This window comes from Delphinus delphis, chromosome 3 (assembly GCF_949987515.2).
Source record: "Delphinus delphis chromosome 3, mDelDel1.2, whole genome shotgun sequence".
NCBI lineage: Eukaryota > Metazoa > Chordata > Mammalia > Artiodactyla > Delphinidae > Delphinus > Delphinus delphis.
Genome location: NC_082685.1, coordinates 5,636,643 through 5,650,292, shown reverse-complemented (window position 1 = coordinate 5,650,292; position 13,650 = coordinate 5,636,643). Strand labels below are relative to the sequence as shown.

Here is a 13,650-nt window from a genome sequence, read left to right as displayed (position 1 = left end):
AAGGTCCGTCTGGTGGCCGAATGGGTGGATTTGTAGGGACTGTCAGCAGTGTTAGCTGGAGCCTCTTCCTTCGGGTGGGCGATCCAGCCTGCGAAGGGGGGGGGAATTAGATGTTCAGAGCGCTTTCTAGAGGGGTTGCTCAGTCCTGGTCTGGGGCTCAGCCTGGGGTCGGGGGCTCAGCCAGGGGTAAGGGCTGTCTCAGTCTGTTCTGGCTGCTCTAACAGAATGCCATAGACTGGGCGGCTTATAAACAGCACACATCTCTCACGGTTCTGGAGGCCAGAAGTCCAAGCTCAGGGCGGTGGCAGAACTGGTGTCTGGTGAGAACCTGCTTCCTGATTCACAGACGACCATCTTGCTATGCCCTCACATGGTGGCGGGGAGCGAGGAGGGAGTTCTCTGGGTCTCTTTATAAGGGCACTAATCCCATTCACAAGGGCTCCACCACATGACCTAATCACCTCCCAAAGGCCCCTAAGACCATCACACTGAAGGTTAGGTTTCAACATAATAACTTGGGGGGGGGGACACAACATTCAGTTCATCGTGGGGGCTCAGCACTTTCTGCCCCATCGTCGCCCCCTGACCCTCCCCCATTGTCCTGTAACCCTCACCCTCTCATCCCGTGACTCTCCTCTGCCCCTCTGTGATCCTCCTGCTGCCTCCCCCATGAAGGCCCCCTGGATTCCCCTGCTCCCCTCTCACGGCCCCTCTTTTTGTCTCTGCAGACGCTGCCCCGACTGACGCTTGGCTTGAGGCCTCTCTGTGAGGGACCGTGGGGGGGGGGCCATCCCCCCTCCAGGGCCAGAGGTTGGAGGTTGCAGGTCACGGCCGAGCATGGCGCCTGCCTGGTGCCATGGTGTGGCATCTGTGGTTGGTCCCATGGGCCTCCTCGTGGTCCTGCTGGTAGGAGGCTGTGCCACAGAAGGTAAGTGTGGGCGTTTTGAGTTTGCATGTGCACGTGTGAACACGTGTCCCCACCCCACCCCCCCGGGGGGGTGGGGAGGGTGCTGGTTTTGCCGTGCAGAGCGTCTGTGCTCTGTGAAGGAGACCGAGTAGAATGCTTGCTGTGCACTGGGTCCTGAGAGGTGCAGAGGTGAATAACAAGAATGGTATGAAAAAGCAGTCATGCTGACGGTGATGACAGTGTCTGTTTGCCCAGCGTTGAATCTGCGCCAAGCCCAGTGCTAAATGCAGGCTTTACCTGCTTCATCTCCCTCCACCTCACAGAACCCAGCATGCTAGTTTCATTACCATCCCCATTTTTCCATGGGAGAAACCAAAGCTCAGAGGGGACTGGGGCTTACTTGAAGTCACTCCTGAGGTAGCCACAGAGTTTTCCTTCCCTTGCCACAGGTGGAAATACCAGCACCCAGTTCGTAGACACACAGGCAATCAATCAAACCTTCCCAGGCGGAGCCAGGGGAGGCTTCTTGGGAGAGAGAGCATTGGAGCTGGGGTTTTGTGGGTGTATAGGAGTTTACCAATAGAAAGGGCATGACTGGCGAAGGTGTTAGCACACAGAAAGGCCTGGAGGTGAAGAAAGATGTTGGTGTAGTTTGGGGATGGGCAAGGCTGTGCTTCTGGCAGTAACATGGAGAGGATGAGAGTCAGTCCTAGTCCTAATGCCACGGTCTATCCCACCACGAGGGGCCTAGAGGAGGTGTCATTAGGCTGATGGGGACACAAAGGGTCAGGTCAGCAGGGAAAGAAACTGGGATCTGCTGTTAGGCTGGGTTTGAATCCTGACTTCACTGCTAACTTGCTGCGTGACCTTGGGCTAGTGACTCACCCTCACTCAGCGGCCATTTCTACCTTGACAGAATGAAACTCGGCATCATTCATCTCCCAGCATTCCTGGGACAAGGACACACGATAAGCCCCTGCACGCTGCTTGCACACAGTAGGTCCACAATCCCGGGTTACCGCGAGCATGGTAATTATTGCCCCTGGGTGAGAACACCAGAGACATACACACCTGCCTCGTCCATCCGTGCTTTTTCTCGTTTTTATATTATTTTGTAGTAATTGCCTAACACATTCACATCAGCCACCACCACCTGATGAGATGGAGGCTATTCTCCCCACCCCCATTGTACAGATGGGGAAACTGAGGCACAGTGAGGTTACGTTTTACAGCGAGGAATCGGCCAGTCTGCCTGGCGCCAGAGCCCGGGTTGCTACCCATCACCCCACACAGCCAGGCGTGCCTGGGCTGCGATCCATCTGGTCACCTCCCAGGGCCTGTGTCTTCTGTGCTCTATTCCTTGCAGTGGGAATAGTGGGCCGAGGGCTGAGCAGTTTCAGCTTTTCATTCATTCACTTAACGCAGGGTTTCCCCTGCCCTCGGCACTGCTGAGGTCGGGGCCAGAGCATTCTCAGGGAGTGGGGGGCCGTCCTGGGCACTGTGGGGTGCGGAGTAGCATCCCTGGCCCCATCCCCTCGATGGTACCCCCACGTGCCCACCACTGATTGAACTTACACTAGTGGAATAAATCATATATTTACGACTTTGACATCTTGCTCCAGTGCAGCCTTGGGCAGGATGCTGAGATCATTCCCATTGACAGGTGAGGAAACTGAGGCTGCAAAGTGACCATTGTGAGGAGGGGGTAGAGATCCCAGAGTTTGGAGGCTATCCTGTCCTGAGTTCGAATCCTTGCTCTATCGTGTGACCATGGGTGGGGCTGTGCTCTCATTCATTCAGTGGGTTTTTCATAAGCACCTTCTGTGCGCCAGGCACTGGTTTAGACCTGCGAGACAAAACAGATATCCCACCCCCCCCCCTTTTTTTTTTTTTTTTTTTTTGTGATATGCGGGCCTCTCACTGCTGTGGCCTCCCCCGTTGCGGAGCACAGGCTCCGGACGCGCAGGCTCAGCGGCCATGGCTCACGGGCCCAGCCGCTCCGCGGCATGTGGGATCCTCCTGGACCGGGGCACGAACCCGCGTCCCCTGCATCGGCAGGCAGACTCCCAACCACTGCGCCACCAGGGAAACCCCCCACCCCCTTTTGGAGCTGATAATCTTGAGGGAGAGACACCGAGTGTGCTGGATGGTGGATGTGCCCGGGAGCAAGATAAACAGGAAGGGAGATGAGAGCATGAGTGGAGGTTTAGGGGCTGCATTTCAAATGGGTGGGAGGGCATCGGGGAAGGTCACACCAAGGAGATGACATCTGAACAGAGACCTAAAGGAGCTGAGGAGTGCACCCCATGCATGTCTAGGGGGAAGGTGTCCTGGGCAGAAGGCATAACCTGTGCAAAGGTCCTGGGGCAGAACTGTGCCTGGTGTGTTGGAGGAACAGTGAGGAGGCCTGTGTGTCTGGAGCAGAGTGAGCGAGGGGGAGAGAGGGAGGAGGGGAGGGCAGGGAGGGGACGGGGCAGGTCGTGCAGGGCCTTGTGGGCAGCAGAGAGGACGTGGCTTGTACCCCAGGGAGGTGGGAGCCCTGGAGGGCTGTGGGCAGAGGAGGGGCAGGTCCTGACTGAGGTGCTCACAGGTGCCCTCTGGCTGCTGAGGGAGGACAGACTTGAGGCTGGGGAGGACAGGATGGGGGGATGCCAGGGCAGAGGAGACTGCAGTGGTCCAGGTGAGCCATGAGGGAGCGTGACCCAGGCTATCAGCACGGGGCACGTAGCCGGGGCTAGCTCCGTGGATGCTCCCTCAGTGAGCCCTGAAATTCTTTTTTTTTTTGGCCACACTGCGTGTAGCATGTGGGATCTTAGTTCCCTGACCAGGGATCGAACCCATGCCCCCTGCAGTGGAAGTGCGGAGTCCTAACCAATGGACCGCCAGGGATTTCCCCTGGAATTGTTAGTACTGTATCCCTTTAGGTGTTGGTAGTGGCCTAGACTCAAACCCAGGTCTCCGTCCCCAAAGCTGGGGCATCTTGACCCCAGGAGGTGGTCTGTTTAGCAGGAACCCTGTCATCTGGGGGCCAGCAGAGGGGCTGTGGGCACCGTGATTGGCACTGCCAGCTTCAAGGAGTAGCCCAGGTCCTCAGGAAACCATTCGGGTGGGGGCTGTCAGGTGGTAGAGAGCCCGGGCAGGCAGCTGATGTGTCCACCATCCAGCACCAAGAGGAGTGATTTCTGCCCTAAAAACAGCTTCTGGTCCTGTGGGGCCTTCCCAGGGTGCTGTGCGGCCAGTCCAGGCTGGGTTGGAGGGGACTGGTGGGTGGGTCTCCAGCTCTGGCACCAGATTTTTCTCTGCAAAATCTGAAATGGAAAAACAGAAATCAGGCCAAGCCCTTCCCAGGCTCTGCGCTGTTGGCATCGCCACTCTGAACCTCGGTCTCTTCATCTAAGAAACAGGAACACCCCGGGTGCTCTCCATCACTGAAGACCCACAACCCTGTATATCGGGTGTACTATTTGCAAGGCTTTGGGAGCCTAATAGGACCAGGTTGGAATCTTAGCTCTTGCCCGCCACAAGCTGGGTGACTGGGGGCCAGTCGCTCACCCTTTCTGAGTCTCAGAAGAGAGCTGGGTGTGAGAACAGGCCCAGCACAAAAGGAGCACTTGCTTGCCACAGGCTGCGGCCATACCCCAGTGTGTCTTTCTTATGTCTGGGGCCCCTTTGCCAAGAAGAAGAAGGGAGGGTTTGTCCAAATGAGAGAATCTAAGCATCTGCAAGAAATATTCTAATGGGGGATGCAGCGGACGGAGAAAGCTCTTCCGGGCTGGCTGGGATCCCAGAGCTGCCTGGAGGTAAGCTGAGAGGCGTCTGCCCTGCAGCGAGGGGGCGCCAGGGAGCGAGGGGGCAGCTTCATTGGGCCCAGTATTAGGCAAGCATCAAGGTTCAAAGCCCCAGTTTTTCAGGGGTCACCGGACACAGAGAAGTGGTGTGGTGGGGTCCCAAAGAGTGGGGTCTGTTTCATGCCCACCTTGCCAGGTGGCACATAACCAAGTATTTCAACCCAGTGTGATCAGGCCGTGATGGAAGGGGGCGCCCATGGAAGGATGGGGACAGAGGGGGTCCTGACCCGGCCAGTGGTAATCCAAGAAGGCTCCCTGGGGGAGGTGCTGGCTGAGCTGAGGTTGAAGCCGCCAGATGAAGAGAGGAGGAGGGACAGCACGGGCTCCCATGGTGTCTCGTTTCCCGGATTGGAGGGTGCTCGGGGTGTCTTCCCGGCTCCGAGTCATAAAAAGGCAGCTGGATGCTTCTCGCTCCCTGCAGCCCGCTTCTGCCCTTCCTTCCAGTGGCTCCCCAGGGAGGATTTTTCTCAGAAGCGAGATTCCTGACCTGACCACAGAGACTTCCCCCCATGACCTTGGCTGGGGACCCACATGGCCCCAGTCACCATTCCTGTAGGAGGGGCAACCCAGGCAAGGCAGAGCCAGAGAGGCAGGCCCAGTCCAGGGCTCAGCGTGGAGCAAAAACATCGAAATCAGGCTCAGGGCCTGGAGCTGAGAGGAACAGAAGACGTGGGCTTGGGGACTGATAGACCCAGGATCCAGCCCTGTTGCTGTCATTTCTGAGCTGTGTGACGTCATGCAAGCTCATTAAACTCCCAGAATCTGTACAATCCCATCTGTACAGTGGAATCAACAATCACTTCCCCAGTAAGATACACAGGCTTTGAGTGAGCCCACTGATGCCTGCATGCAGTGGGTCTGCTGATTTTCCAGGGAGGTGGCCAGTGTAGACTTACATGGTCATATCAATGGGAGCACAGCCTGGAATGAGGGAGGTGAGGCCAGTCAAGGCGCTGAGACGGGGACTCTCTTTTGTTCAAAGCCCAGCCTGAGTCACAGATGGGAGAAATTGGGCTCTGTGGCACCCAGACTTGGAAGCTGAGGCCTCCTTGAACTTCTCGGCACTTCTGAGCAGCCAGAACTTTCTAGGTGAACCTGAGTGGCTCAGTGCTCGGAGGCCTGGCCTTGCTCAAGCTTGCGTTGTTCATCCTCTCTCTGCCTCTCCTCAGAGCCCAAACTTTTACTTACTTAATATATTTCTCTAATTGGCTCACCTTTCTATTCAAACCTTACAAAAATAATAATTTCAATTTATCTTCAAATAGTTCTAAATGTAAAAAAGTTACCAGGGTATGAAGCCTTCTTTCCCCTGTGTCCAGCCACCTGCTTTCTCCTCCCAGAGGCAGCTGTTGTTTCTGTGCGTGCACACGCACACACACACACACACACACACACACTTTCCCCATTTTCATTTTTCTCATCACACAAACAGGAGCATTGACTATACTTTTTACCCCTCACTTTTTGTCCATTTCATAGTGTATCTTGCTGTTCCTGTCCTAGAAGTTCGTTACAAAAGCATTCTTGTCCCTTTTTACAGCTGCATAGTATTCCACTTAGTGGGTGGCCCAGTGTTCATTTAATCATCCCCTTTTGTTGTTTTGTTGGATATGTAGGTTGTTTCCCTCAGGACCTTGTAAGTATGTTGCAGCCCTTGGGTCTGTCAGTAAAACTCTCAGAAGTAACTGAATTCATTTTATGGGCTACATTGTAGCAATTACTGTGGATGGAAATCCAGTATCCCTTTGGGCGATTCAGAGGTTACTGTGAAAAGTCAATAAAAAAAGAGGACAATGTTAATGAACTCTCAGGTACTGTAGCCTGTTCCACGTGCGGAGCGTGCGGAGCTGAGGCTGTGTAGGCATCAAAGACATAGTAGCTCCCACTTGAGACTTTCCTGGGGAGACTTAGCACATCAGATCATCATGAGGGGCAAAGGATGGGGGGCACAGGACCAGCCCAGTTCAAATCCCCGCTCAGCCACTGGCTGGCTGTGTCGAAGCAAGTGCCTTGCCTGGTGTGTGCCTTGGTTTTCTCGAGTGTGAAATGAGGATCATGGTGGCTCTGTCCCCCAGCAGTGTCGGAAGGATGTGCTGTTGCTGAGTGTACACCATCCGCATACGGTAGGCGCTCAATAAGCACTTGCTCTAGAGGTTGGCAGCATCCGATCGCCCATTTTCAGCTCTGGCCTCCAGCTCTGACTCCTTGTGTTTGGACACCTCCCCCAGATGAAGAGGCTGGAGCCCTGGGTTCGATCTCTGGTCTGGCTCTGACCTCAGGTCCCTTGGTCACCCCCTCTGCTTCCCTGTTTGATGCCTCAGTCTCCCCACATGTCCCATCAGGGATTGATGAGACCAAGTTCTCTCCTCCCAAGTCTTTTTAAGATCAAGGACCCTCCATAGTTTGGCTGGTCACTACTGAGGGCCTTCAGGGGCTGAATTTAGGGACCCTGAAGTCTCAGGGGTATCCCCTCTCACCTTCCCCTGTGGCACTGGGTCTGAGCAGGTGTGCCCACGTGAGGTGTGTCCTCGTGTGAGTATGTGTGGCAGTTGTATCCGGGTCGGGGGGTGGAGGTGCTGGGCAGGGCCCGGGGTGCCCACAGGGGGCAGTGGTATCATTTCTTCTTCTCTCCAGCCCTCCTGTGGGGCCCACATGGTATCTCTGTGTCCGGACAGAGGATGGAGGGCATGTTTACCTGGCCCCATAGGGTCCTTGTCACATGCCCTGGCCCACCAGAGCCCCTCCGCTTCCTGCTCTCTCCCCAGAGCCCCCGAGGTTCATCAAAGAACCCAAGGACCAGATTGGCGTGTCAGGGGGCGTGGCCTCCTTTGTGTGTCAGGCCACGGGAGATCCCAAGCCACGCGTGACCTGGAACAAGAAGGGCAAGAAGGTCAATTCGCAGCGCTTTGAGGTGAGTCGGGGAGGGGGGGAGGCGAGGGGAGACAGCTGAGGACCGGCCCCACCCCTGGACGGGGCCACGGCAGCTCAGCCACAGAAGCTGTCCCAGAAACATTCCCCAGATGGAGCACGGGCAGTCAGGGCAGGCACCCTCTCCAGACAGGTCCCTTCTCTTCTCCCACCCACTCTCTGCCACATGCACCCCCCCACCATGTGCCCCATGAGGGCCCTTCAGGCTCGCTTGTTCTGCCACCTTTGTGCTGTGTGGCCTCAAGCAACTCCCTGCCCTCTCTGAATCTTATCTCACCACTGCACACAGAAGGGAACTCACAACTCTGTGCACAAGTATATGGTCAGACACACACATTTCCACGTCCAGCATGCCTTTGCATGCCTGTCACCAGACTTACGTGCGAGTGTCACACACCCACTTATGCACAATACCCTTTACTTGTACAGACCGTTTTCTGCCTCCACCATCTTTACATGGATGTATACACACATGTGTGTACAGCCCCCAGCTCCTCTCCTGTTCACGCCTGGGACCCCAGCCTCACCCTGACCTTTGTCCCCTACCCATGGCAGACGATCGAGTTTGATGGGAGTGCAGGGGCCGTGCTGAGGATCCAGCCACTCCGGACACCCCGGGATGAGAACGTGTACGAGTGTGTGGCCCAGAACTCAGTCGGGGAGATCACCGTCCATGCCAAGCTCACTGTCCTCCGAGGTATTGGGCTCCCCGGGGTGGGTCGGGGAGGACCTGGGGCCTGGACTTTGGGGACAAATACCAAAGGGATTCATGAAAGTCTTGCTTTGGATTTTCTCTTTGGGGGGGACCTTGATCTCCTTTTTTTAGCCTGCAATACAACTGGGGCCCAGAGCCTTCTGGTAGGAATTTACTGAGTTTGCCGAAAAGAAGAGTGTTAAGGGACTAGAGTCATCTTCATTTGTCATCTTAATCGTGCTCTTCTGATTACAAGAGGCAGATCCAACTCAAATTGAGAATTCATTGGTTCATGTAATTAAAATCTCTGTGGAGTAGACGAGCTTCAGGTTCAGCTGGATCCGGGAGCTCACATGATGTTCTCAGAGTTCACTTTCTGCCTCTGGGTTTGTTTTGTTCCCTATCAACGGTATCCTTAGTGAGATTCCCCCCATTAGCCCCAGGCTCCGGGGCCCCCTGGACTGAATGACCCAGGACCGTTGCTGTTCGTTGGCCCAGCTTGGGTCAGATGACCATCCCTGAGCTGGTCACTGTGTCTGGAGGAACAAATACTCTGATCGGCAGAGTCTTCCTTGGAGTCAAGTAGATGGGGTCAGTAAGGGGTGGTTCCCTTAAAGAAACAAAGGAGGAATAGAAGGCTGGCTAGGCAGAAACAGCTAAATATCACCTCCTCATAGATTCACACAGATCCTTCCTGTGGGCTTCTTGCTGGCCTCATTCAGGTGGGCTAGGGACCAGGAAATGGCTTCCTTATCGTAAACCAGTATCATTCAGACAGTCTCACCACAAACCCGCCTGCCCCCGACCCCAGCTGCTCCCTGCTGCCTTCTCCCTTGCAAGGCGGTTTTAACCCAGGGGCCCGCAACTTGAGTTCGCATCCTGGCACTGCCCCTCCGTAGCTTTGTGACCTTGGGCAAGTTAATGAACCTCTCTGAGCTGCAGTGTCCTCACCTCCAAAGTGGGATAATAATGATGTTCACCACAAGGGATTGTTTCAGAACTAGATACAAGTGGGGGACCAGCATGGTGCCACGAGGGGAACAAGCATTTGGTTGATTCTACCGATCTGATATTATTATTACTGTCGTTGTTATTCTGGTGGTGACAAGACAGCTGCCACCAGCCATACTGCAGCTGTCAGGTGGGTGGGTAGGTAGGTGGATTCTGCCTGTCGCCTACAGGGGCACCCTGACCCTGTCTGATCTCTAAGTAGAAGCCACTTGGAACTTCCCTGGTGGTCCATTGGTTAAAGACTTTGCGCTTCCACTGCAGGGGATGCGGGATCCCTGGTCAGGGAACTAAGATCCCATATGCTGCGCGGCATGGACAAAAGGAAAAAAAAAAAAAAGTACAAGCCACTGCCAGCCATTGGGGGCAGGTGGCCCCCACACGCGGCTCCCAGCTTGGGAGTCATCCCATGTCCTCCCAGGCAGTGGGGCCACGGTCAGCTTGGAGCTCTGGGAGGAGCTGTCACATTGGCCCCAGGGGCACGTGGTCCCAGACCCTGGTGTGCGACCGCCCTCAGAAAGCCCTGCCGTTACCGCCTGGAAATTCCTAGTAATTTTTTAACAAGAGGCCTCATAGTTTCATTGTGTGTGTGTCCTGGAGCCCATCCTGCTGGCGGATTGAGGGAGGAGGAGGGAAGGGGAGGAGTCCACCCGCCCCAGCCCGCCCCCGCCTCTTCCCAGCAGATATTTTTGCCCTGACCTTTCTCAGGAACAGCCCGCCTCCCGCCCCGCCCCCCCCACTGTGCCAGCCTCCTTTGTAAGCGCTCAGAGAGTTAAAAGGACACGCTGTGAATCTATTAACCGCACAGTCTCTGGGAGTCTGGGAAAGACACATCTCCGTTCTCCGCCTCCCCCAACAAGACCCTTGGCATCTCTCTGTTCTCGGGCCGCCTAGAAAGACGTGGCGCTTGGGCTGGGCGCCCAGCCCAGAGCGTTTGACCCAGAACGCCTGTGCCCCCTGCCTCCCCCGCCTCGGGCCGCCCCGCCCCCCGCGCCCCGATCCCCAGGGACACCCCCCCACACCCCCCCGCGGCTGAGCGGGAAGGTCTGGGCTGCCGGGCCCAGCACCCCCAGCTTCCCTTCCTCCGCTGCCATCTGATTGTGGACCCTGCTCACACCTCCCGCGCTGCTGTTTTAATTAAACTCCGAGGAATCAGGCACAATGTGGTACTCGATGAACATTTTTGTTTAATTAGGAGCTCTCGGTAACGTCAGGCGGCCGCGGCCTCCCCCACCCTGGCTGGCTGCCGCCCACAGGCACTCACGGGGGCCCCTCGCGGGGCTGCACGCACCCAGGAAGTGCTCATGTGTGGACACGCGTGGGGTGCGGGTGCATACGTGGGTGAGCACGCATGCACACTCGTGCACCCGTGCGCACACACGCACACACACGCACACACACACACACACAGAGGAAACGGGTGCACGGAGGGACACCAGCAGACCCAGCCCCCAGCACGCCTGGGCCAGCTTTGAGCACCAAGAATTGAGGCCCAGTTGTCTTGGCCCGAACCTCCGGTGACGTCATCAGTAGCCAATCAGAACCATGCATGAGGTGGTCCAGGCCTCGGGCCGGGAAGAACAAACTGGGTGTGGAACGAGCTCAGACAGGATCCAGCCACCCCATCCGACCCCACAGGTCCAGGCCTGGCTTGGGGGTTCTGCAGATGCCGGCCACACCCAGCTTCCTCCAGGCTTAGCCCGGCCTGGGTTCAAATCCCAGCCTTGCTGTGTCCTGGCTGTATGACCCGGGCAGGTACGCATGTGTTTGAGCCTCAGTTTCCCCCTCTGTGAAATAGATCCCATCTCAGAGGTGGGCACAGAAAGCTACCTTACAGGGCCTGGTACATAGTGCCCAGGACTTGGGACTGGGGCCGTCTTCCTCTACGAAGCGACCCCTGCCTGGGCCGGAACCACAGCTCTCTTGTTTAACTGGGGACACAGGTGATGGTGCCCCGGCCAGGCTCTCCCTTACCCCGTCTTGGCCTCCTGCCCCTTCCATGTACTTGGGTCTCTGTTCCCTCCCCACATGGTGGCCTCTGGCCCACCTCTTCCCAGCCCCCTGTCCCTCCCCCAACACACCCACCATGCCCGGTGCCCCTCCCGGGCATTTGTAAGCAAATAAACATTTACTATTTCCTTTTTACGCAAATAGCAGCTTTATCTTTACCAAGAGGCAGCAGGCTTCTTTTATAAAACACCAGAGTAAATATTTTTGACTCTGCGGGCTAGACAGCGTCTCTTGCAACTTCTCAGTTCAGGCAAGCCGTGTAGACGATGAGGAAACCAATGGACGTGGCCATGCACCAATAAAACTTTATCAACAAAAACAAGCGGGGCCCCAGGTTTGGCCCAGAGGCTGTAGTTTTTTGTTTCTGTTTTCTTTTAATTAATGAGTTAATTAATTTGGCTGCGCCGGGTCTTAGTTGCAGCACACGGGATCTTTCATTGCGGTGCACGGGCTTCTCTCTTGTTGCGGCGTGTGGGCTCCAGAGCACACAGGCTCAGTTGCAGCACACAGGCTTAGTTGCCCCGCAGCATGTGGGATCTTAGTTCCCCTAGCAGGGATCGAACCCGCATCCCCTGCATTGGAAGGCGGATTCTTAACCACTGCGCCACCAGGGAAGTCCCAGGGGCTGTAGTTTTTGATCCTTGGTCTACACATCTTTCACACTGAACTCTGTCCACTTAGGAATGCATCTTGGAGTTTGTTACGAATCTGTCTGTAAGGCGATTCCTTCTGCTTGTTTTGGGGACCCATCCATAGATGGCCCAGGTCTCTGTTGACAGGTGTTTAGATTGTCGCCAACATTTTCCCGTTACTCTCGGTGCCTCAGGCATCCCTCTGCCTTCCTACTTGAGTGCACGGGCCTGGGGAGCCAGCCGCTGAGCTGAGGGCTCGGGGGGTCTCAGGTGGATGGTACCAACTCACCCCTTCTGGTCCCGCTGTACCAACGAACATTCCTGCCAGCTGTGGACTCGCAGGCCTGTCTCTCCTCGGTCTCATCAGCCCTGCGGGCGATCACTTTTTTGTCACTTGTCCATCAGGGGTGGGGCAGGGACTGTGTTAGTTTGCTAGGGCTGCTCTGACAAAGTACCACCGTCTGGGCGGCTTACATCACATGTTTTTTTCAGTCTGGAGGCTGGAGGTCCTAGATCAAGGTGTCGGCAGGGTTGGTTCCTTCTGAGGCCTCTCTCCTTGCCTCAGAGACAGCCGTCTTCTCCTGGGTCTTTACATGGTCTCCACTCTGTGTGTTCTTAATCTCCTCTTATGAGGACACCAGTCGCGTTGGATGAGGGTCGCCCTAATACCGCATTTGACTTAATGACCTTTCTAAAGACTGTCTCCAAATACAATCTAATTCTGAGGTCCCGAGGGTTAGGGCCTCAACCTATGTATTGGAGGAGGGGGGAGGTACACATTTCAGCCCATAACAAGGGGGCTAGTGGCTGTTTTAATTTTAGCTGAGGAAGCCTGCCCTACCCCAGGGGACCCTTTGTCCACTGGAGATGACAGGCCAGACCAGAGCTGGGGGTTTTAGGGGTGAGAGCAAAAGGATCCAGGAGTCCAGGTGCTGGAGGGGGAGGGCAAAGGTGCAAGAGGGGGTGGGACCTGGTGGGAGGCTGATGAGCTGCGTACCCCACCCTGGCATCAACTCCAGCTGAGTCAGGCCATGGAGCCCATGGTGCGATGTGCAAATTACATGAACGAAGGCCACCCGCCCCATCGCCTCAGGCCAGAACCACATTCTTCTTCTTTTTTTAAAAAAATTTTTTATTGGGATATAATTGACTTACAGTGTTGTATTAGTATCAGCTGTACAGCAAAGTGTATCTGTTATACAAATACGTATATCCACTCTTTTTGTTTTTTAAATTTTTGTTTTAAATTTATTTATCTTTGGCTGTTGGGTCTTCGTTGCTCCGCGCGGGCTTTCTCTAGTTGAGGCGAGCGGGGGGCTACTCCTCGTTGAGGTGCGCGGGCTTCTCATTGCGGTGGCTTCTCTTGCTGCGGAGCACGGGCTCTAGGCACACGCGCTTCAGTAGTTGTGGCACGCAGGCTCAGTAGTTGTGGCACGTGGGCTCAGTAGTTGTGGCACGTGGGCTCAGTAGTTGTGGCACATGGGCTTCAGTAGTTGTGGCACATGGGCTTCGGTAGTTGTGGCTTGTGGGCTCTAGAGCACGGGCTCAGTAGTAGGCACACCTGCTGTGTGCCAGGACCTGCATGGGGTGGTAGGGACATGGCGGAGACGCGGATACATCACG

General features: G+C 55.7%; 1 protein-coding gene across 1 annotated transcript in view; it reads left to right on the top strand.

Moving 5' to 3' along the window:
* Window positions 1-804: 804 nt before the first annotated feature.
* PTPRS (protein tyrosine phosphatase receptor type S) overlaps window positions 805-13,650 on the top strand; it is a 64,280-nt gene continuing 51,434 nt past the window's right edge. The window contains exons 1-3 of the mRNA XM_060007524.2: window positions 805-928; window positions 7,521-7,666; window positions 8,239-8,380. Coding sequence (XP_059863507.1) covers window positions 838-928; window positions 7,521-7,666; window positions 8,239-8,380 — 379 coding nt within the window. The 5' untranslated portion in view covers window positions 805-837. The remainder of the gene's footprint in view (window positions 929-7,520; window positions 7,667-8,238; window positions 8,381-13,650) is intronic.